The following is a 20,467-nucleotide window of genomic DNA, read 5'->3' as shown; positions in this document are numbered from 1 at the left end:
GGGAAGGAGAGAGGCAGGGTTCTGCTGAGGAGGGTGGGGTTGAGACGGACTCAGAAGAGACCATGCTGTTTCAGAAGCAGCCACAGCCCAGCCCCGCGTGGCTCCTCCTTGGACTTCAGAGTTTCGGGGTGGTACAGTTCGAAGGTCCTCTGCAAAAAGAAAGGAACTTGCTGATTGACATCTCTGAAGCCCCAGACCTGGACACCGCTGACCTTGACAGATCCTAGACTTTCCCAGAAATATGCAGCCAAAGTCCACCCAGGACCAGAATGACCAAGAAGAAGGAAGTGAGTTTTTCAAGCCTAGGTGGGGAGCTCAGGAGAACTTCGGACATGCTCTGTAGGGTGGCTGACTCAGTGTTCCCATCTGAGAAAAGGGGAGCATGTGAGGAAGCTCAGATTCTCATGACGGGGCTTCTAGGGGTGACCTTCTGCCAAGCTGGCCCGTGCAGGATGTGCTCAGTGTGTGGTTTCACAGGACACTGCAGCCACTTGTCCTGGGAGGCAGCGAGGAGGAAAGACCCTGTGCAGCTGTGAATGGTGGGTGGCCCCCTGAGCTCCACCTCTTTTTCTCAGCCCTTCCCCTCCCACCCTGTCCTGCCCCCTTCCTTACCCCTGGGTCCCCACATGACCACCGCAGGTCTTCATGCAGTCCTCTGGCGTCAGGAAGTTGTTCTTCTTCCCACGGCAGCCACCGTATATAAAGATGTCGCACTGCCCGGACTTGGCGTTGTAGAAGTACCTGACCTTCCGGGCCCTGCAGACACCCGTGTACTGAGGCTCCAGGCAGAAGGCAGGCTGAGAACCTGCTGAGATGGGAGGGCCTCTGAGTCAGTTAGGAGGATTGGCATCACAGGTCAGTCCACAAGGTCACAGCTGAAACCACCGGTTTGTTTGCGATAGAGAATGTTAGGGTTCTGGGGGCTGGTCAAATTGAAAAGGCCATTTGCCAACCTGCTTTCTGAGACATTATTATTAATGATGCTAGGCGTGACCATGATATGGTAATCATGGAAAAGTTTATATCTCCTTCATGAAGTATTTAAGATTAACTGGTATGATGCCCTTGATTAGCTTTAAAAAACTCTAACCAAAAAAAAAAAAAAAAAGAAAAAAGGAAAACACAGGAAAAAATATTCTCCATATATCAATAATTATTGGAGCTGGTACCTGGGTTTTATAATACTATTGTCTGCACTTATGTGTATGGTAAAATGTTTCCACCATTAATAAAAATGTGAAGACATCATGCTGTAATGGAAAAAGGCATGAAGAAAACATACCAGTGTGTTCTCTTTTGTTACGGCACAGGGACTCTCTAAATTGAATATGGACGCTATATTGACACTGTGACTTATAATAAGTAATATTAAGACTGTATCAGCCTTGGTCCCAGGAGCAGCTCACACAAGCGCTGTGTTTCTTGCTTTCCCTGCAGTTGCTCTGCTCAGTGGTCCCATGTCTTTCTGTTTAATTTTAATCCTAGAGGAATAATCATTATTTGACACCTAAATATTTTTTCTTTCCCGAAGGAGGTATGTAGAGAAATTTTTTCAATTTAACACATCTTGGTGGAAAATGGACAAAATTGGCCATGAAATGTGTTTAAACTCTTTAAATTCATGAGTGGTAAGCTGTTCAAAAACCCATGTAACGTGGTTCCCCTGTTCAGTGAGGATACCGCAGAAGACTTGCCCCAGGACACACGGCATGTGGGTCGTAGGGTCAGGACAAGATACTGTCATGTCACAACCCATTAGATAAACTACCTGATTCTGCCAGGTATTCTGAAAATACAGGTAACTGGTAAGAGTTTCTGGCTGCAGTGTCCAGCTTTCATTATTCCCCTGTCCCAAGCCTCACTGGAGCCCCCAGATCACAGGGAAGAGGGAGTCTGGTTTTTCCCTGACACCAGATAGGTGGCGTCTCTACCAACACCAAACAATTCCCTAAACACCCACTGGGCATCCCAGAAGGCAATTCACTTCTGACACTAAATCCATGGAGTTAGTGCAGATCCCGCAGGTTGAGGGCTCAAGACTGTCGTCACTTCAAATGCGAGCCATGTGGTCCGGAGTCACTCATGCTTGTGACCGACTGGCTAAAAATCGGAGGCTCCATGACCCCACCTCCATGTTCACTAACCAATAGAAGTGAAGACAGAACTCAGGAAAACCCTTTACTTACCGTTCCCAGGTTATCATAAAGGGTAAAGCGCAGGGACAGCGAAATGGAGGAGATGCGCAGGGCAAAGGGGGAGTAGAGGTGTGTGGAGGCCCCGTGCCCTAGTGGAGTGCACCCCCTCCCAGCACCTCCATGTGTTCACCTCCCCGAAAGCTCTCTGAACCCCAATATTTATGGATTTTTTATTGAGGTGTCAATAATAGGCATATTGATTGAATCATCGGCCATTGGTGATTGATCTCCGACTCAATACCCTCCCGTCTCCCCAGAGATGCTGGGATGCGGGCTATTGAAAGTTGTAACCTCTAAACACATGACTGGGTTGTTTTGGAGACCAGCCCCATCCTACAGGTCTCTCCATGGCCTTCCTTTTCTCACCTCATTACCAAAAAAAACCCCAGTAAATTCCAGGAGTTTCTGGAGGTCTGTTCCAGGATCAGGGCAAGGATCAAATATTGATCTTTTTATTACACTACAGTGAAGTTCAGGGACATGGCAATGACCAGGAATAGAGAGTCTCAGAGATGGGATTCCTGATCTGGTAGAGGTAGGCGGCATATATATTTTTTAATTTTAATTTTAATTTTTTTTCCTATTGAGAGTCAGGAAATGTCCCTGGAGTTAAAACTGCCCAACTTCCCAGGAGAAATCCAGAGAGGCTGTCAGCATCCACCCCACCCCTGCTCCCCAACCCCTTCCACGGACTCCCCACTCCCCCCTCCCCCCAGCCTGTAGAGGAGAGGTGGGTCAGGACTTACCCTGGACCTGGTTGCTCGTTTCAGCCCCCGGGGTGCAGGCCACCAGGGTGCCCAGGAGGACGAGGAGGGCGATGGAGAGGCAGAGCCGGCTCATGTTCGTGGCTTTGCAGGAGGGCTTCTGAGGAAAACTGGGGGCTGACAGAGCTTTTCATATCCCAGCTGAGGGGTGGGACAGGCAGTGAGGTGGGGAGTGAGGAAGGGGTGGAGCTGGGCTGGGTCCTGTTTATTGTGTAATCTCCCCACCTAACCTGCTTCTGCCTGCTGGGGCCAAATGCCCAGTAAGAGCGCTTCTCAGACTTGACTCTCCCTGTGGGTCTCGTGGAAACACAGATTGTGATTCCACAGGTGGAATTTTGTCCAATATGTTGACTCAGGGAGCATCCCAGCACCTAGAGAGCAGTGTATGGCAGGTGATGAGTGAATGAGAGCAAATCAAAGGATGGATAAGTGAACAACAGTGTGTTAGCTCAGGTCCTCCTTTTCAACTCCTGCAGGTTTCATTACAGATGGGAATTATGTGCTTCACCCTCACCCCTACCACTGCCTAACTCAGAAGACAGGTGTGACACAGGACACCTTCCTGCAACCGTTGCCACAGCTTCTCAGCTGGATGGACACTTGCTGTTTACCTGGCACTGGCCCAGGCAGAAGCCCTCCTGAGGCAGCAACACTGTTTTCTCAGTAGAAAAAGGAGTAAGGGGTGTGGGCAGACAGGAAGCAGGGAGCTGAACACGTCTCCACAGCATGACCTCCCATTTCCCCTCACCGGGTTTCAGAAACAGGAGAGCTGCCTGCCTGAGTGGACCTCAGGGGAGCTTGGAAGATCGCCCGCAATAGCCTCCATCCTCCTGTCTCTCCCCCAGTGGTTTTGGAACCATAGGACCTCAGTTTGGGTACCAGCTCTGCCTTTTCCTAACTCTGTGCCCTGAAGACTTAAACCTCCCAGAGCCCTGTGTTTTCAAGTGTCACGTGAGGTCAATGCTGTCGGCATCATGCGTTTCTGTGGAAGAAGTGGAGGCAATAGACATATATTCTTCTCCCTGAGAAGTCAAAGTCCTTTGTAATAATAATAATAATGTCATTACAGCAGATAAAACTTAGCTGCTTCTATGTGTCAGACATTATCCTAACTACTTGACATATATTAACTCATCTAATCCTCAAAAATCTTAAAAGAGGTGGTGAGGAATTTTTGATATTTCCTCATGTTACAGAGGAGGAACCTGAGGTAACAAGAAAGAATTTGCCTAAACATATAGAGTGTAGAGAGAGTATCTGAACCCAGGGATCCGGCTTCAGAGTCTGTGCACCATGCACTCTACTGCTTTGTAAGCTGAAACTCTAGTGCACATGTGAGGGCTTACACACCCCAATCTCTTCACTCATGCCCATACATTCACTCCCAGTTACACACATGTAGCACCAATGCCCCCTCAACTCACTCATCCACACATGCTCAAGCAATCTGCCACAAACACACACACACACACACACACCCCGTGCTCCACTTCCAGGGTCAAGGAGAAGGGAGCTGGCTCAATGGCCAGAAGCCCCAGGAGCAAGCCCAGCCAAGTGTCAAACGGGCACACAGCTGGGTGATGAGCTGCAGAGGACAGGAGGGGCTGTCTTCCTCGCACAAAGTCACCCTTTCCCTTGAGAAGGGCAGGAGCTCTCAATACCGAGCTGCCCCCGGACAGAAGGGCTTCAGGAGCGGGGTACCCACAAAACAAGCCACTGTGTGTGGAGGGTCTACTCTCTCCTGAGACATTTCACATGTATGATTTCATTTAGCCTCATGTCAACCCTACAACATCTGAGATTCTCATCCCATTTTGCCAGCGAGAAAGCAGAGGCTCAGAGAGGTGAAGCGACTTGCTCAGGACCCACAACCAGCAGACGGCACAACTAGGATTCTAGCTCAGGAGGCCCTCTGGTCCTGCCCCTCTTCCTGCCTCAGTCTGTCCATCTGAGACCAGGGAACAGCAGAGACCCCGCCTAACAGCAGAGATTCCACTTTTTTCCATCCTCCTCTCTCATGTGTCTGTCTTTCTCTCCCAGTGTCCTCCTCTCCTCCGGTCCTCCTCCCTCTGGTCCAGGTTAGAGGCCCCCAGACCCAGGGGCCCCAGATGGGCCTGTCTTCCCTCCACCTCCCACCTCCCTGCTCATGAGTGACTGAAGTCTCTAGTTTCAAACTTTCCCGGCCCCTGGGGGCATCTTCAGAGAAATTGCAAGGCGGGAACATCACAGGGGTTGTATTCTCGATAAAGATGTATGATCCCAGCACTGTGGGACACCAGGTCATATCTCTGCTTCTAATCCTCAGTTTTTCCCTCTGAAAAATGAGAATCTTGGACTCCATGCTATCTAGGGCCCCTTTGTGAAATGGATGGAATGCACCCGGGGCAGGCAGAAGATGTTTATCTGTTTGTGATGCTGTGCCCTGTGAGACGTACTTTCATATCTAAATCATGAGTGGCCACTTTCCGGCTACGTGATATAACAGCACCTCACTCTTTGGAGCTACATAGTCTTCCTCCTTAACTGTGGTGTCATGAATACTGTTTTTTTTAAGGATTATTTTAAGGATTAAAAGGAAAAGCATAAACCAGAGGTTCAAATCTGGCTAGAATATAAGTATTGTTAGCCCATACAGCACAATTTACAATTTGAAACATTTGCCAAGATTGAACAGTGGGGGATTTCTTAAAAATGTAAATTTCTAGATTGTTGGGAAAAGTAAACGATCTGGCTACACAGTCCTGCAATTTAACAAGAGCAGTGAGTCTCAAAATTGAGTGAGCGTCAGGATCACTTAGCCAGTTGTTCAAACACACGTTTGAGATCCACCCCCAGAGTTTTGATCAGTAGGACGGGGTGGGACCTAAGATCTGCTTCTAACAGGTTTCCAGAGCTGCTGACAGTACCGCTCAAGGGATCACAGTTTGAAAACCATGAGCTAAGCTAAGTAGAGCTGCTCTCTTCTCACGAGGGGAGTGTTCTCTCCGGTTCCCATAATCCCCACCATTACTTAATGTCACCCCAGCCCCACTCCAAATACCTCCATCCTCAAGACTCAACTGATCTGGAATGAATTTAAAATTGTGACCTGTGGGGTGGGCTCACAATAAGTGTTCAGTAAAAGGTAGCTTGTTCTTGTTTGACACTCTTATGAAGTAGGTATTATTATTCTTATTTTACAGATGAAGAAACTGAAGTTCATCTAAGGGAAAGTGACTTGCTGGACGCAGAACAGCTGAAAATCACAAGGAAGAACTTGCAAAAAGCGTCATGTGGTCCCACTAATTTCAATGGTATAAATACACAAACACATAAACAACACACAGGCAAATCTATCTGATATTAACATAGATGAGGCATCAAAGATTGTGGACACGACTTCATGAGTGTAAAATCATATTTATCAAGAAAGGGAAAAAGAAAAAGTTAAAATGTTAGGTTCCATGAGTCAGCTGCAAACATGCTTACTCTAAGGTAACTGTAAACAAGTGACATTGAAGACCTGAGAAATTCCCAGGAGCAAACAGGATGCCTTTCACCACACAATGGAGCTTTCTCCGCTTGGACTGTTGAACCCATTCAAACTCCCTTCTCTCCAAGGAAACTTCTCTCTCTGAGTATATGGGCTCTTTTGTCGCTTTGTCACCTAGCGTCTCTTTGTCCTTTTCCTGATACAGTAGCCTGATTTTGCTTGAGGAATGACTCTTCCTCCACCCAGGACTGGTGGGATTGGGCCGCCTGTCAATCAAAGTGCCTGCCTTACCCCCAGACCAAGAGTGGCCAATCAGATGCTCTCCCTGGAATTTAATCTTGATCGATGAATCCCAAAAGACCTAAAAATGGAGGTCATTCAGAGGTGGCCTGGGAAGACCTTAGTTCTTCCTTGCTTACCATCCTTTCCAAGCTGAGATCTTTTAGCACTCCCCTCAGTCCGTGGGCTGAACTAAATCAATTAGTGCTATGGGTGTCAACAGAAGAGTCCAAAAGGATCTCACTTAAGGGTACAATCAGGAAGGGAGAATGGATGCCCACTACATCCCCACACCGTCGTCACAAATTCCTTCTCTGCTTCCAATAGCCAGAGTCAGTTTCTGTTGTTCATAACCAACGAGATCTGCTGCCTTTAAGGGTCACCACCAAGTTCCGCATTTTTCTATCCAATGGCCTTTTCTCAGCCATCCTCCTCCTCTAACTCACAGGTAAGGCCCTCATGGCATAAATGCGAACAAAATTCTTTACCAAAATTGGTTTCCACTTGGTCTCAGCATAAAATAATTATGAAAAGCAGAGCTTCCTATTTGAAGAATTTTGAGTCTCCTCTGGTGCATCATCACGGCTTTTGAAGGCACAGCTTTTAAGCCTCTTTCAAGGAAAATCATGGGAGACAGAGAGTGTTGAGTTTGAATCCCAGCACCTGCCAGTATTGGTTATGTGACCTTGGAGAAGGGCTGAAACCTCTGAGCTTCAGCTTGAATGACTTTAAAATGGAAGAAAAACCTATTAAGGTTGTTGTGATGTTTAGAGATGAAGATGTATGTGCAGGGCTTGGTACATAGTGGGTTTTCAATAGTGGTGATGGGTGTTTTACATTATTAATTCTACCTCTCTCAGAGTTACTTAGACATTCTCATTGACTCAGTGAATTTTACCAGCACATCAGGACAGGGAATTCACATTGCTACTTTCACCCTCTGTGGTACTAGCAATCCCCACCTTCTCTGAACCTCAGTTTCCTCCTATGTAAATGGAAGGATGACTCCATCTCTGTGGATACCATTCTATATCTGCACTCACAGATGTAAAGCACTAGCAAATTGATTAGGTCACACACCTAGTAAACTGGCAGAGCCAGAGTTTGAAGCCATGGAGTCTGATCAAAGGTTTCAGTCGTCACATATTTTATCCCTAATAAACATTTCATGAACAAGGGAATGAATGAATCAACGTCTACTCAACATCTTTCCCTAAGTGTTCTAGAAGCACCATGGACTCAACGTTGACCAAACTGAATTTATTGTCCTTCCTTCTAAAGACATGCTTCCCCTATCTTCCCCGAGAAGGTTGAGTGCTGTCCTTCATTCTACCTTTTTCTCACCCACTGTGAGCAGTCTCATAGCAAAGTCCGTTGGTTGTACCTCCTCAGTTCTCAGCTGAAAGTTCACTTCAGAATAAGATGCAGACACCTGATCCTAGAACTGCCCCACTTCCTGACAGCGTCCATCCTGAGCAGAGCCAGCTTCCTGAAACTCTCCTGCAAATAACCTCAGGGAAACCCACAGCCTGTAAGTCCTTCAACATCCTCTTAATGAGATGCCGTATCATTCATTGTCCCTTGCTGCAGTGAGTAATAAACCCAACTCATTCAGTCCAAGAATACACAATGGAGAAAAGACAGTCTCTTAAGCAAATGATGTTGGGAAAGCTGAACAGCTACGTGTAAATCAATTAAATTAGAATACACCCTCACGCTGTATACAAAAATAAACTCAAAATGGATTAAAGACCTAAATATAAGACATGCACCATAAAACTAGAAGAAAACATAGGCAAAACATTCTTGGACATAAATCGTAGCAATATTTTTATGGATCAGTCTCCCATGCCAAAAGAAATAAAAGCAAAAATAAATAAATGGAACCTCATCAAACTTAAAAGCTCTTGCACAGCAAAGGAAACCATCGACAAAATAAAAATGCAACCTACCGAATGAGAGAAAATATCTGCAAAAAATGAGACCAACAGGGGGTTAATATCCAAAGTATACAAACAACTCATGCAACTCAATACTGAAAAAACAAAAAATCCAATCAAAAAGTGGTCAGAAAACCTAAACAGACATTTCTCCAAAGAACACGTGCAGATGGCCTCAGGCACATGAAAAGATGTCAACATTGTTAATTATTGGAGTAATGGAAATCAAAACCACAGTGACGTATCACATCACAGCAGTCAAAATGGCTATCATTGAGAAGTCTACAAATAATAAATGCAGGAGAGAGTGTGGAAAAAGAGAAGCTTCGTACACTCTGGTGTGAATGTAAACTGGTGCAGCCCCCATGGAAAACAGTATGGAGGTTCCTTAAAAAAACTAAAAAGAGGGCTTCCCTGGTGGCGCAGTAGTTAGGAATCTGCCTGTCAATGCAGGGGACATGGGTTCGAGCCCTGTTCTGGGAAGATCCCACATGCTGCAGAGCAACTAAGCCCATGCGCCACAACTACTGAGCCTGCGCTCTAGAGTCCGTGAGTAACAACTATTGAGCCCACATGCCACAACTACTGAAGCCCGCACGCCTAGAGCCATGCTCCACAGCAAGAGAAGCCACCGCCATGAGAAGCCCACGCACCGCAACGAAGAGTAACCCCCGCTCACCGCAACTAGAGAAAGCCCTTGCACAACAACAAAGAACCAATGCAGCCAAAAATGAATAAATAAAATAAATAAATTAAAAATAAATAAAAGAAATAATGCTAGAAAAAAAAAAACTAAAAAGAGAACTACTATATGATCCAGCAATTCCTCTCCTGCGTATATATCTGGAAAAATGAAAACTTTAATTTGAAAATATACATGCACCTCAATGTTCATAGAATCCCTGTTTACAATAGCCAAGACATGTAAACAATGCAAGTGCCCATCAACAGAGGACTGGCTTAAGAAGTGTGGTGTGAAAATAGAAATGGATTCACAGGATTTCCCTAACCATCCAGTTTTTAAGACTCTGCGCTTCCAAGGCGGGGAACTTGTGTTCGATCCCTGGTCAGGGAACTAAGATCCCACATGCTGCATGGTGTGGCCAAACAGAGAAACAAAACAAACCAAAAAAAAACAAAACAAGAAATGGACTCACCAACATAGAAAACAAACTTATGGTTACCAAAGTGGAAAGGAGGGGGAAGAATATAATTTGGGGAATATGACAAGCACAGAGCCTGACAAATGGCCATTGCCCACTAAACGTGAGTTTCATCTTCTTGAGCTGGAGTAGGAAGCCCCTCCCCGCACATGACGACAGGGAAGGGGGTTCCTTGAGCCCCAAGCTCCTTCCTTTCTCCTTCTGAGAATCCAGGAAAAATTCCTGCCCCAAAGTTTGACATGGCCCAAGAAGTAAAGGACAAAAGCGTTCATGTTGGGGTGTCTGTCACCCAGTTTTTTGTGTATACTGGGGTGGCCATTAAGAGGTAGATGTCACCATAAGGGGTTGGCTTCCTATACCTGGTAGGGCCCAGTCTGAGGGCAGGAAATGGGGAGGTGCCCACTGCTCTGCAGAAGAGTGAGAAGGACCACCATTTCCATGAAATCTACTGGTTAAGGTTTTAGTTGCAAATAACAGAATCCACTGTAGTTGGTTTAATTATAACATGAATTGATTTAAACATAAGGCCAGACTGTTTGAAGACACAGACGTTCAACATCACTGTGGGAAAGGGGCTTCTTTAGTGAAAAGACCACTCCCACCACCAATGCTGAGAACTGGATGCCACAAATTCTACATTTGCTAGCACAAGGAGAGCAGTGATGGTGGGGTGGAGAATGAAGGTGAGGATGCAGTGAGGAAGAAAATTAGGACAAGAATCCTGGCTTCAAATCCCAGACTCTACAGTCACTGCAGTCATGATGAGTTTTGCTCCTGTATAATTCCTTCACAATGGGTCCATAGGTTTTATAATACTATTCTCAATACTTGGGGTGTTGTTGCAAGTTTACACCATTAAAAAAGAAAATGTGAAGGAATCATGCTGTCATGGAGAAAGGCGTGGAAGAAAAGACACCAGTGTGTTTACATTGATGAACTCATGGGGACTGGATTGATGGAATATTGATATTGATATTGTGACTTATATAAAGATATTAATTTCGTCTTCATCCCATTTCTGGCACAGAGCTCCTAAAACTGTTGGAATTTTCTAAGAGATGAGAGCAAAAAGGACATTTTTATCATGTGAGGGAGGTGACTCTTATAAAGCCCCAACCTAAGCCAAGAATGGGGATTGGTTGCCAGGGGAACAAGTGCCTCATTAGGGGGTGGGAATTTTCATTCCCACTTTCCCCCTTTCCCTGCCCCCGCACCTCAGGGAGGGGAGAGGGGTTCGAGGTTGAATCAATCACAAATGGCTAAAGATTTAATGACTCATGATTTGTGATGAAGCCTCCATAGAAACCTCAACAGAGCAAGTCATACATGTTATTCAAGAGAACTGGGATCAACCCAGGAAACATAGGTACACACTCCATCATGGCTCACCTGGACCACTGCAGCAGCCTGCCCATGGCCTGTCTCTGCCCTTGACCCCTTGAGGCCACTCCCACACTGCAGCCACAGGGGTTCTGTTATAACTTGACTTCTATCCCATTGGTCACATAACTAGTCCCTCAGTGACGCCCCATCTCTCTCAGGGTCAAATTCTGATTCTTATTAAGTCCTACAAGGCTGGTCAGGACCTGCCCCATGGCCTCTCTGCCTCATCCCCTTCCACTCCCCTCCCCTTCACCCACTCAGCTCCAGCCACCCTGGTCCTGATTGTGGCTCAAACATACCAGGCACGTTTTTCTGCAGCCTCTGCCTCCTTATCACAGAGGGTTTCACTGACCCTCTACAGAAAGAGCACAGCCTCCCGTATCCCCATCACTCTCTTTCTTCAAAACGCTTAGCACGACCTGCCCTAATATTTTCCCCTTTCTTTATTGTCTCTCTCTCTTAGAAAGCAGATTCTTTTACTATATTTTGTTTACAGCCGCTTCCCTACAACATGACCTACACTTTTTAGGGACAAAAAGCATAAATATTTGATAAATATTTGTCAAGGGAATGAATCTCCCATTTCATACTCATGCCAAGTGTACCATCATTGAAGAGACTGCATATAATAAAATTCCTGTTAGTCTATTTGATGATGGGGCATGTCTATATAATTATGAGTCTACCTCGAACATTCTATATCCTGGTAGGAAAATAAAATAATAGTCTGACAGGGGGCAAGCGGAAGGGCCTAGAGTTTTGGGGGTTTTTTTGCAGTACGCGGGCCTCTCACTGTTGTGGCCCCTCCCATGGCGGAGCACAGGCTCCGGACACGCAGGCTCACCGGCCATCACTCACGGGCCCAGCCGCTCCGCGGCATGTGGGATCTTCCCGGACCGGGGCACGAACCTGTGTCCCCTGCATCGGCAGGCGGACTCTCAACCACTGCGCCACCAGGGAAGCCCGGGCCTAGAGTTTTGACTAATACTGTACAAGCCTGGAGAAAACAGTCTTCTCCCCACGAGCAAACTCATGGAAGTACTGCACTTCTTGCTCTCCCTGAAGTTGCCTCAGGAAGGGAAGAAGTTCAGCCGTCACTGAACTTTCTGATTAATTTAGTAATAGAGAAATGATCATTATTTGACCCATAAATTTCTTTTGGGGGCCTTGGTGAGGAAACGTAGGTAGACAAGTCTTTCAGACTAAGAAATTTTGGTGGAAAATGGCCATCATTGACCATGAAATGGGTAAATTCTTTATACTCATGATTGGAAATCCTTTCAAAGAAGCCATGTAACATGGTCATGTTCAGGTGAGGAAACTACAGATGACTGGTAAGGACTTCTGAGTGCACTGTCCCATATACAATAGTCCCCTGTCCCCAGACCTGACGCCAGCCACAAATTATAGAGAAGAGTGAGTCTGGGTTTTGTCCCTGACTGCAAATATGTGGTGTCCCTACCAACACTCACTGGGGGGCCCACAAGTCAATTCACTTCTGACACTAAATCTGCGGAGGAAGCCCACACCCCACAGGTTGAGGGCTCAGTCCCTGAGGACGGCCCCCACATCAAATGCCGATCACAAGTCCTGGGGTCACCCATACATGCGGCCAACTGGCTATAAATTATGAATTCAGGGGTTCCATGACCCCACCTCCCATATTCAATAATCATTAGTACCACTCACAGAACTCAGGAAAGCCCTTTACTTACTGTCCCCAGTTATTATAAAACTCCAGGACAGCCCTATGGAGGAGATGCGCAGGGCAAACAGGGAGTAGAGGTGTGCCGAGCCTCCATGCCCTCTCAGAACACCCCCTCCTCACAATCCCTTGATGTGTTCACCTCCCCCGAAGCCCTCTGAACCCAGTGTTTATGGGTTTTAATTGAGGGTTTGAGGTAAGCAATTTGATTGAATCATTGGCCATTGGTGACTGAACTCTACCTCAGTACACTCTCCTCTCCCCAGAGGGGCTGCGGGTTGAAGGTTCTAACCCTCTAATCACCAGGTGGGATCTTCCGGAGTCCAGTCCCATCCAGAAGCTATCTAGGGTCCCATCTTTGACTCATCTCATGACCTACGAAGACAGTAAATTCCAAGACTTTCAGGAGGCCTGGGCCATGAACTGGGACAAGAATCAAATGTGACTCTTTTCTTTACATTAAAGTGAGGTTCAGGGACAGGCAGTGACCAGGAACAGAGAGTCTCAAAGATGGGGTCCCTGGTCCGGTACGGTTCGGTGGGCTCCTTTTTCTAAAAGCTGAAACATAATGATTCCTTTTGAGAGTCATGAAATGTCCCTGGAGTTACAACTGCCCAACTTTCCAGGAGAAATCCAGAGAGGCTGTCAGCACCCACCCCACCCCTGCTCCCCAGCCCCTCCCATGGTCTCGCCTCATTCCCTCCCCCCTCCCCCCAGCCTGTAGAGGAGAGGTGAGCCGGGACTTACCCTGGACCTGGTTGCTTGTTTCACCTTCCAGGGTGCCAGCCACCAGGGTGCCCAGGAGGACGAGAAGGGTGATGGAGAGGCAGAGCCGGCTCATGTTCGTGGCCTTGCAGGAGGGCTTCTGAAGAAAGCTGGGGGCTGACAGAGCTTTTCATATCCCAGCTGAGGGGTGGGAACAGGGAATAAGGAGGGGAGTGAAGAAGGGGAGGATCTGGGGTCAGAGCTGTTCATGCACATCTCCCCATATAACCAGGCTTCCTGCCTCTGCCTGCTGGGGCCAAATGTCCAGTAACAGCGCTTCTCAAACTTGATTCTGCCTGTGGGTCTTGTGGAAACACAGACTGTGATTCCACAGGTGGAATTTGTCCGATTTGTTCCTCACAGAGCGTCCCAGCACCTAGAGCAGTGCATGGCACGTGATGGCCGGTCAGTGGGTGGATGAGAGCAAATCAAAGGACAGAGAAGTGAACAGCAGTGTGTTAGCTCAGGTCCTCCTCTGCAGCCTCCTACAGCTGTCAATCACGTCTGGGCAACCATGCCCTTCATCCGGAGTTTCCTAATGGTGCAATGTTTAGGAATCCGCCTGCCAATGCAGGGGACACAGTTTCGATCCCTGGTCCTGGAAGATTCCTGATACCGCGAAGCAACTAAGCCCCTGTGCCACAGCTACTGAGCCTGCGTGCCACAACTACTGAAGCTCGTGCACCTAGAGCCTGTGTTCCACAACAGGAGAAACCACCGCAATGAGAAGCCCGTGCACCCCAACGAAGAGTAGCCCCCGCTCGCCACAACTAGGGAAAGCTTGTATGCAGCAACGAAGACCCAACTCAGCCAAAAATAAATAAATAATTTTTTTAAAAAATGCCCTTCACCCCTCACCTTAACCCCACCTACCTCGGAAGACAGCTGTGACACAGGGCTGCTTCCTGCAACCATGGTGGCAGCATCTCAGCTGGATGGATAAAAGCTCTTTACCTGGCACTGCTCCAGAGGATGGTGAGCTGGGGGAAGACTATCTCCATCCAGGGCACAAACCCTGATTTTCTGGGTAGAAAAAAGAAGAAGGGGCGTGGGTAGAGGGGAAGCAGGGAGCCGAACACGTCTCTACAGCACGACCACTCACCACCCTTCACCTGGCTTCACCAACAGGAGAGCTGCCTGCCTGAGTGGATCTCAGGGGCTGGAGTGGATCTGTGGGGAGCTAGGAAGACCACCTGCAATCCCCCCCTCCTCCTGCCCTCCCCCAGTGGTTTTGGGTTCAGAGGAACTCAGTTTGCATCCCAGCCCTGCCTTTTCCTAACTTTGTGACCTGGGGACAGAGATTTCACAGAGCCCCGTGTCTTCAGGTGCCACATGAGATCCCTGCTGCCCATGTCGTGGGGTTGCTGTGGAAGCAGTGGAGGCAACAGACATATATCCCTTCCCCCTGCAAAGTCAGTGCTTGTAATAAGGATAATAAGTAATGACAACAGTTAGTTCCTTCTTGACGTACATTAACTCATCTAATCCTCACGGTAACCCTAAAACAGGGGACGAGGAACTGTTACTATTTCCTCACGTTACAGATGAGGAAACTGAGGTAACAAGAAGTTAAGTAATTTGCCTAAGGTCATACAGGGTAGAGACAGGATTTGAACACAGGAATCTGGCTTCAGTGTGTCTGTGTGTCGTGCACTCTGCTGCTTTGTAAGCTGTAAAGTGCAGTGCACGTGTCAGGGCTTACACGCCCGCAATCTCTTCACTCCCATCTATTCACTCCCAGTTACCACCATGTAGCACCAACGCCCCCACTCATCCACACACAGACACGCATTCTTCCATTAACACACACACACACACACACACACACACACACACACATACACACACACCCTGTGACCCACTTCCAGGGTCAAGAAGAAGGGAGCTGGCTCAATGCCCAGAAGCCCCAGGAGCAAGCCCAGCCAAGTGTCAAACGGGCACACAACTGGGTGATGAGCTGCAGAGGACAGGAGGGACTGTCTTCCTCGCACAAAGTCACCCTTTCCACTGAGAAGGGCAGGAGCTCTCAATACCGAGCTGCCCCCAGACAGAAGGGCTTCAGGAGCGGGGTACCCACAAAACAAGCCACTGTGTGTGGAGGGTCTACTCTCTCCTGAGACATTTCACATGTATGATTTCATTTAGCCTCATGTCGACCCTACAACATCTGGGATTCTCATCCCATTTTGCCAGCGAGAAAGCAGAGGCTCAGAGAGGTGAAGCGACTTGCTCAGGACCCACAGCCAGCTGACGGCACAACTAGGATTCTAGCTCAGGAGGCCCTCTGGTCCTGCCCCTCTTCCTGCCTCAGTCTGTCCATCTGAGACCAGGGAACAGCAGAGACTCCCCCTAACAGCGGAGACTCCTCTTTTCTACCCCCTCCTCTCTCATTTGTCCGTCTGCCTCTGGCTTTCTCTCGCAGTGTCCTCTGGCTTTCTCTAACCTGGTCCAGGTTAGAGGCCTCCGACCCAGAAGCTGCCCCTGATGAGGCCTCTAATTACAAACCTTCCCGGCCCCTGCGGGCATCTTCAGAGAAATCACAAGGCGGGAACATCACAGGGTGTGGGGGAACCACGTCATTTACACAAGAGCGCTGGCCCAACAGTTTGAGTTTCCTGCTCCCTTCTGCTAGTCCCAGTTCCTAAGGGGACTGAGGCAGCCACCTTTGCCATCGCTAAGAAACAGACCCATCAGAGCTGAATGACATAGGTGTGTAGATGTTTGTATAAAGGAGGGACTTGGTGCCGGAAAAAGAACTGGGGAAGCCTTCTGAATAACTAAAAGCCAGAATTTCACTGAAGGTACCTATCAGGCAGCCTCGGTTTTGATACCTCATCTAATGGGGAGTCTACTATCACTTGGACAGCAGGTGCTAGCTGGCAGCATTCATCATTAAAACACCCCTTTGTCCCGCTGAACCAATAAGAGCTCCCCCCCTTCCTTCTGACCTACTTTATCACTTCGGTCTTGACTCTACTGTCAATAACACAATTGACCCATTCTAGGTTTTTGTCCTAAGACAGTTCTACAGAGACGTGGACATGACAATCAAGGTGGTTCCCCTGTGTCCCACAAAGTGTCTTTTAGGGATCCAGTGGTTAAGACTCCACGCTTCCACTGTAGGGGGCACGGTTTCAATCTTTGGTTGGGGAACTAAGATTCCACATGCCATATGTGCGGCAAAAAAAAAAAAAGTGTCTTTTAGATTTTTATGTAGTATATGCTGAGTCCCCGCCATCAGCTTCAGATTCTTAGGCCCCAGAGTTCGGGGAATCCCTCTTTTTCACTTCTGACAATTTATGCAGATGTTGATAAGATGGTACCCACCCTCAGGAGGTGCCCCATCACTGGGTTGGAGGAGAGAGGTTAGTGTAAGAAGAAGAGGCTGGTCAGTAAGGTCAGAGCTCCCAAGTCATCTTCTGGCTAGCTTCCCCCATTTGGGCCAAGAACAAGGAAATCAGATACTGTGGGAATATGAACTAGTGAATGAAGATGACTGAGAGGAGAGGGTAGGAGTAGATGGTGGGCAGGGGTCCACGGCTCAGGGAGGTATTTCCCAGGATGCACCTCTCTTCTAGTTTATTATAAGACCTTTCAGGTGCAAGGGATTATTGGATAACTTGTTCAGATTCCAGTGGGTCCCCACTGAAGGGAGGTCCCTGCTCTCCCAAGTGGAGCCAGTTTGACAATATTCTCATGCCACTGCCTCTGGGACGATGTGAGCTGGAGGGACCCTTGTAGAGCAGAACCTAAATACCTCACTACAGATGAGATAATGGAGGCCTAGAGCCTTCAAATAGAGGGCTTATTAAATAAGAGAACACTAACAGAGCTGCTCTGTCCTCACTACTTTGAAGTCTTGGGCAAATTTCTCAACATCGCTGAGTTTCACTTTCCTTATATAATAAAGAAGGTTAATGCTTATACCTGTCAATATCTCCAGCCACAAACCACCTGAAACACTCCTGTTCCTAGCTGAATGAATCGTGTTTATTACACACCCTGGGGAACTATAGGGCTTCTCCTTAAGAGGATTTTAGGAAGGATTTATAGGAGGTGGGCTTGTGTTAGGTGATTTGGGGGTGGTGTTTCAGGAAGCTGGCTCTGCTCTGGATGGATGCTGTCAGGAAGTGGGGCAGTTCTCTGAATGTGTACCTTTACCTTAACTCTAAGAAGGGAAGCCTAGATAGAGGTTAGAGCCGTACTTGGTAAAGAAGCAGTAGTCACTCAGTGTAGGGAGATGCTTGGATATTTTGGTGGTTTGTATAATGTAGCTCATTTTGTCTGTGTTCAAACATCATTACCGAATGTCCTATTTTTGTCTTGATCTTTCATGGACACAGAATGGCCTTGTCTGATGTTGAAGGTTTCTGAAATGTTTCTGTTGAGTAGGAGAACATAAGGCCCACTGTAAAGTCAGCTGAGATCTTAGAACTCAAAGGTTGCTTTTCTCTTTCTCTATCAATCTCATAATGTTGTGATGAGAATTAAAAACATATTTGTTAAATGCTTTGTACAAGTATTGGCAGAGTAAACTTTTAGTGAATGTGTGATCAGATAATGGTAAGAGTAACACTATAAATATTTAAGTTATTTAATTATTATTAATGATTATTAATTTATAACAGTGTAATGGGAAAATGAGTTGGTATTCATGAAAAGAGTTTGGCTTCAATAACTCACTGTGTTGCTGTGTGATCTTGGGCAAGTCACTTCACCTCTCTGAGCCACAGATTCTTTCTTTGTAAAATAGGATGATGGTATCTGCCTTAAGAAATCCCCAGGTTTGGGCCCTTTTGCGGACCATGTTGATTAGGCTGCTAAAGTTCTTTTCACACCACTTCCTAAAGCAAATTGTCTAGAAGCACATAGAGTTTTAGTTTCCTTAGCTCCTGACTGCTTTTTACATGTGCTGTCGACTGTAGTAAAGAAAGGAACAAATAGCATTGATTGTTGCAGTGTCCCCTTCTAGAAGTCCGCCCTCAGGAAGTTCCCCCAGTGCCAGAGGAGAGTCACAGTCTCTCTTCCAAATAGGTCTCCTTCTTTGTCAGAGGTAACCAAAAACCCTCTTGCTTCAGTGATTGACCTTACCCTGGTCCTGCCCTTTTCCCACCCCACGTTGCCATTATTTGACTCCCTGGTCAAAGGAGCTAAGCGTTAACTGTCATATAGCTCACTATTATCCTTATTACAAGGACTGAGTTTGCAGGGGGAAGGAATATGTCTGTTGCCTCCACTGCTTCCACAGCAACCCCACAACTTGGGCAGCACGGATCTCATGTGACACCTGATGACACTGGGGCTCTGGGAGATTTCTGGCCCTGGTTAACAAAATTAGGAAAAGGGAGAGGTGGGACGTAAACTGAGGTCCTCCGATCCCAAAACCACTGGTGGAGAGACCAGAGTGGGGGGTGACTTGCAGGCGATCTTCCAAGTTCCCCTGAGATCCACTCCAGCTCCTGAGATCCACTCAGGCAGGCAGCTCTCCTGTTGGCGAAACCAGGTGAGGGATGGTGGGAGGTCATGCAGTGGAGAGCTGTTCAGCTCCCTTCTTCCCCTCTGCCCACGCCCCTTACTCCTTTTCCTACCCAGAAAAGCAGGATCTCTGCCCCAGATACAGAAGGCCTTCCTCCAGCTCAGCCTCTGCCTGGACCAGGGCCAGGTAACAGCATGCCTCCGGGCAGTTGGGATGCTGCCACAATGGTTGCAGGAAGGTGTCCTGTGTCACAATTGTCTTCTGAGTTAGGTGGGGGTGGGACATTGGTGCCCAGATGTGATGACACCTGCAGGAGGCTGAAAATGAGGACCTGAGCTAACACACTGCTGTTCACTTATCTGTCCTTTGATTTGCTCTCATCCACCCACTGACCGGCTGTCACGTGCCATGCACTGCTCTAGGTGCTGGGACGCTCCGTGAGGAACAAATCGGACAAATATTCCACCTGTGGAATCACAGTCTGTGTTTCCACAAGACCCATAGGCAGAGTCAAGTCTGAGAAGTGCTGTTACTGGACATTTGGCCCCAGCAGGCAGAGGCAGGAAGCCTGGTTATGTGGGAAGATTTCTAGGAACAGCTCTGACCCCAGATCCTCCCCTTCTTCACTCCCCTCCTTATCCCCTGTTCCCACCCCTCAGGTGGGGTGGGAAAAGCTCTGTCAGCCCCCAGCTTTCCTCAGAAGCCCTCCTGCAAGGCAATGAACATGAGCCGGCTCTGCCTCTCCATCGCCCTTCTCGTCCTCCTGGGCACCCAAGTGGCTGGCACCCTGGAAGGTGAAACAAGCAACCAGGTCCAGGGTAAGTCCCGGCTCACCTCTCCTCTACAGGCTGGGGGGAGGGGGGAGGGAATGAAGCGAGTCCATGGGAGGGGCTGGGGAGCAGGGGTGGGGTGGGTGCTGACAGCCTCTCTGGATTTCTCCTGGAAAGTTGGGCAGTTGTAACTCCAGGGACATTTCATGACTCTCAAAAGGAATCATTATGTTTCAGCTTTTAGAAAAAAGAGCCCACCGAACCGTACCGGACCAGGGACCCCATCTTTGAGACTCTCTGTTCCTGGTCACTGCCTGTCCCTGAACCTCACTTTAATGTAAAGAAAAGAGTCACATTAGATTCTTGTCCCAGTTCATGGCCCAGGCCTCCTGAAAGTCTTGGAATTTACTGTCTTCGTAGGTCATGAGATGAGTCAAAGATGGGACCCTAGATAGCTTCTGGATGGGACTGGACTCCGGAAGATCCCACCTGGTGATTAGAGGGTTAGAACCTTCAACCCGCAGCCCCTCTGGGGAGAGGAGAGTGTACTGAGGT

General features: G+C 47.8%; 1 protein-coding gene across 1 annotated transcript; it reads right to left on the bottom strand.

Annotated features, from left to right (window-relative positions):
* LOC112400896 (pancreatic trypsin inhibitor-like) lies at nucleotides 1-3,035 on the bottom strand. The gene is made up of 3 exons (XM_024746879.1): nucleotides 2,942-3,035; nucleotides 613-805; nucleotides 1-149 (listed from the first exon to the last, which is right to left on the bottom strand). Exons 1-3 carry the CDS (start codon nucleotides 3,033-3,035, stop codon nucleotides 116-118), a joined length of 321 nt encoding a protein of 106 aa, XP_024602647.1. The 3' UTR covers nucleotides 1-115.
* Nucleotides 3,036-20,467: the final 17,432 nt, after the last annotated feature.

This window comes from Neophocaena asiaeorientalis, unplaced genomic scaffold (assembly GCF_003031525.2).
Source record: "Neophocaena asiaeorientalis asiaeorientalis breed wild unplaced genomic scaffold, Neophocaena_asiaeorientalis_V1.1 scaffold132, whole genome shotgun sequence".
NCBI lineage: Eukaryota > Metazoa > Chordata > Mammalia > Artiodactyla > Phocoenidae > Neophocaena > Neophocaena asiaeorientalis.
Note: the sequence above shows the minus strand (reverse complement) of the source record. Positions and strands in the feature narration are given on the sequence as shown.

What these genes read in the sequence shown, in the direction of transcription:
- LOC112400896 (XM_024746879.1), bottom strand. Translation starts at nt 3,035, where the DNA reads ATGAGCCGGCTCTGCCTCTCCATCGCCCTCCTCGTCCTCCTGGGCACC. An exon ending in AACGAGCAACCAGGTCCAGG is followed by an intron (nt 806 to 2,941) that starts GTAAGTCCTGAC and finishes CCATCTCAGCAG; the next exon opens with GTTCTCAGCCTGCCTTCTGC. An exon ending in GGTCATGTGGGGACCCAGGG is followed by an intron (nt 150 to 612) that starts GTAAGGAAGGGG and finishes TTCTTTTTGCAG; the next exon opens with AGGACCTTCGAACTGTACCA.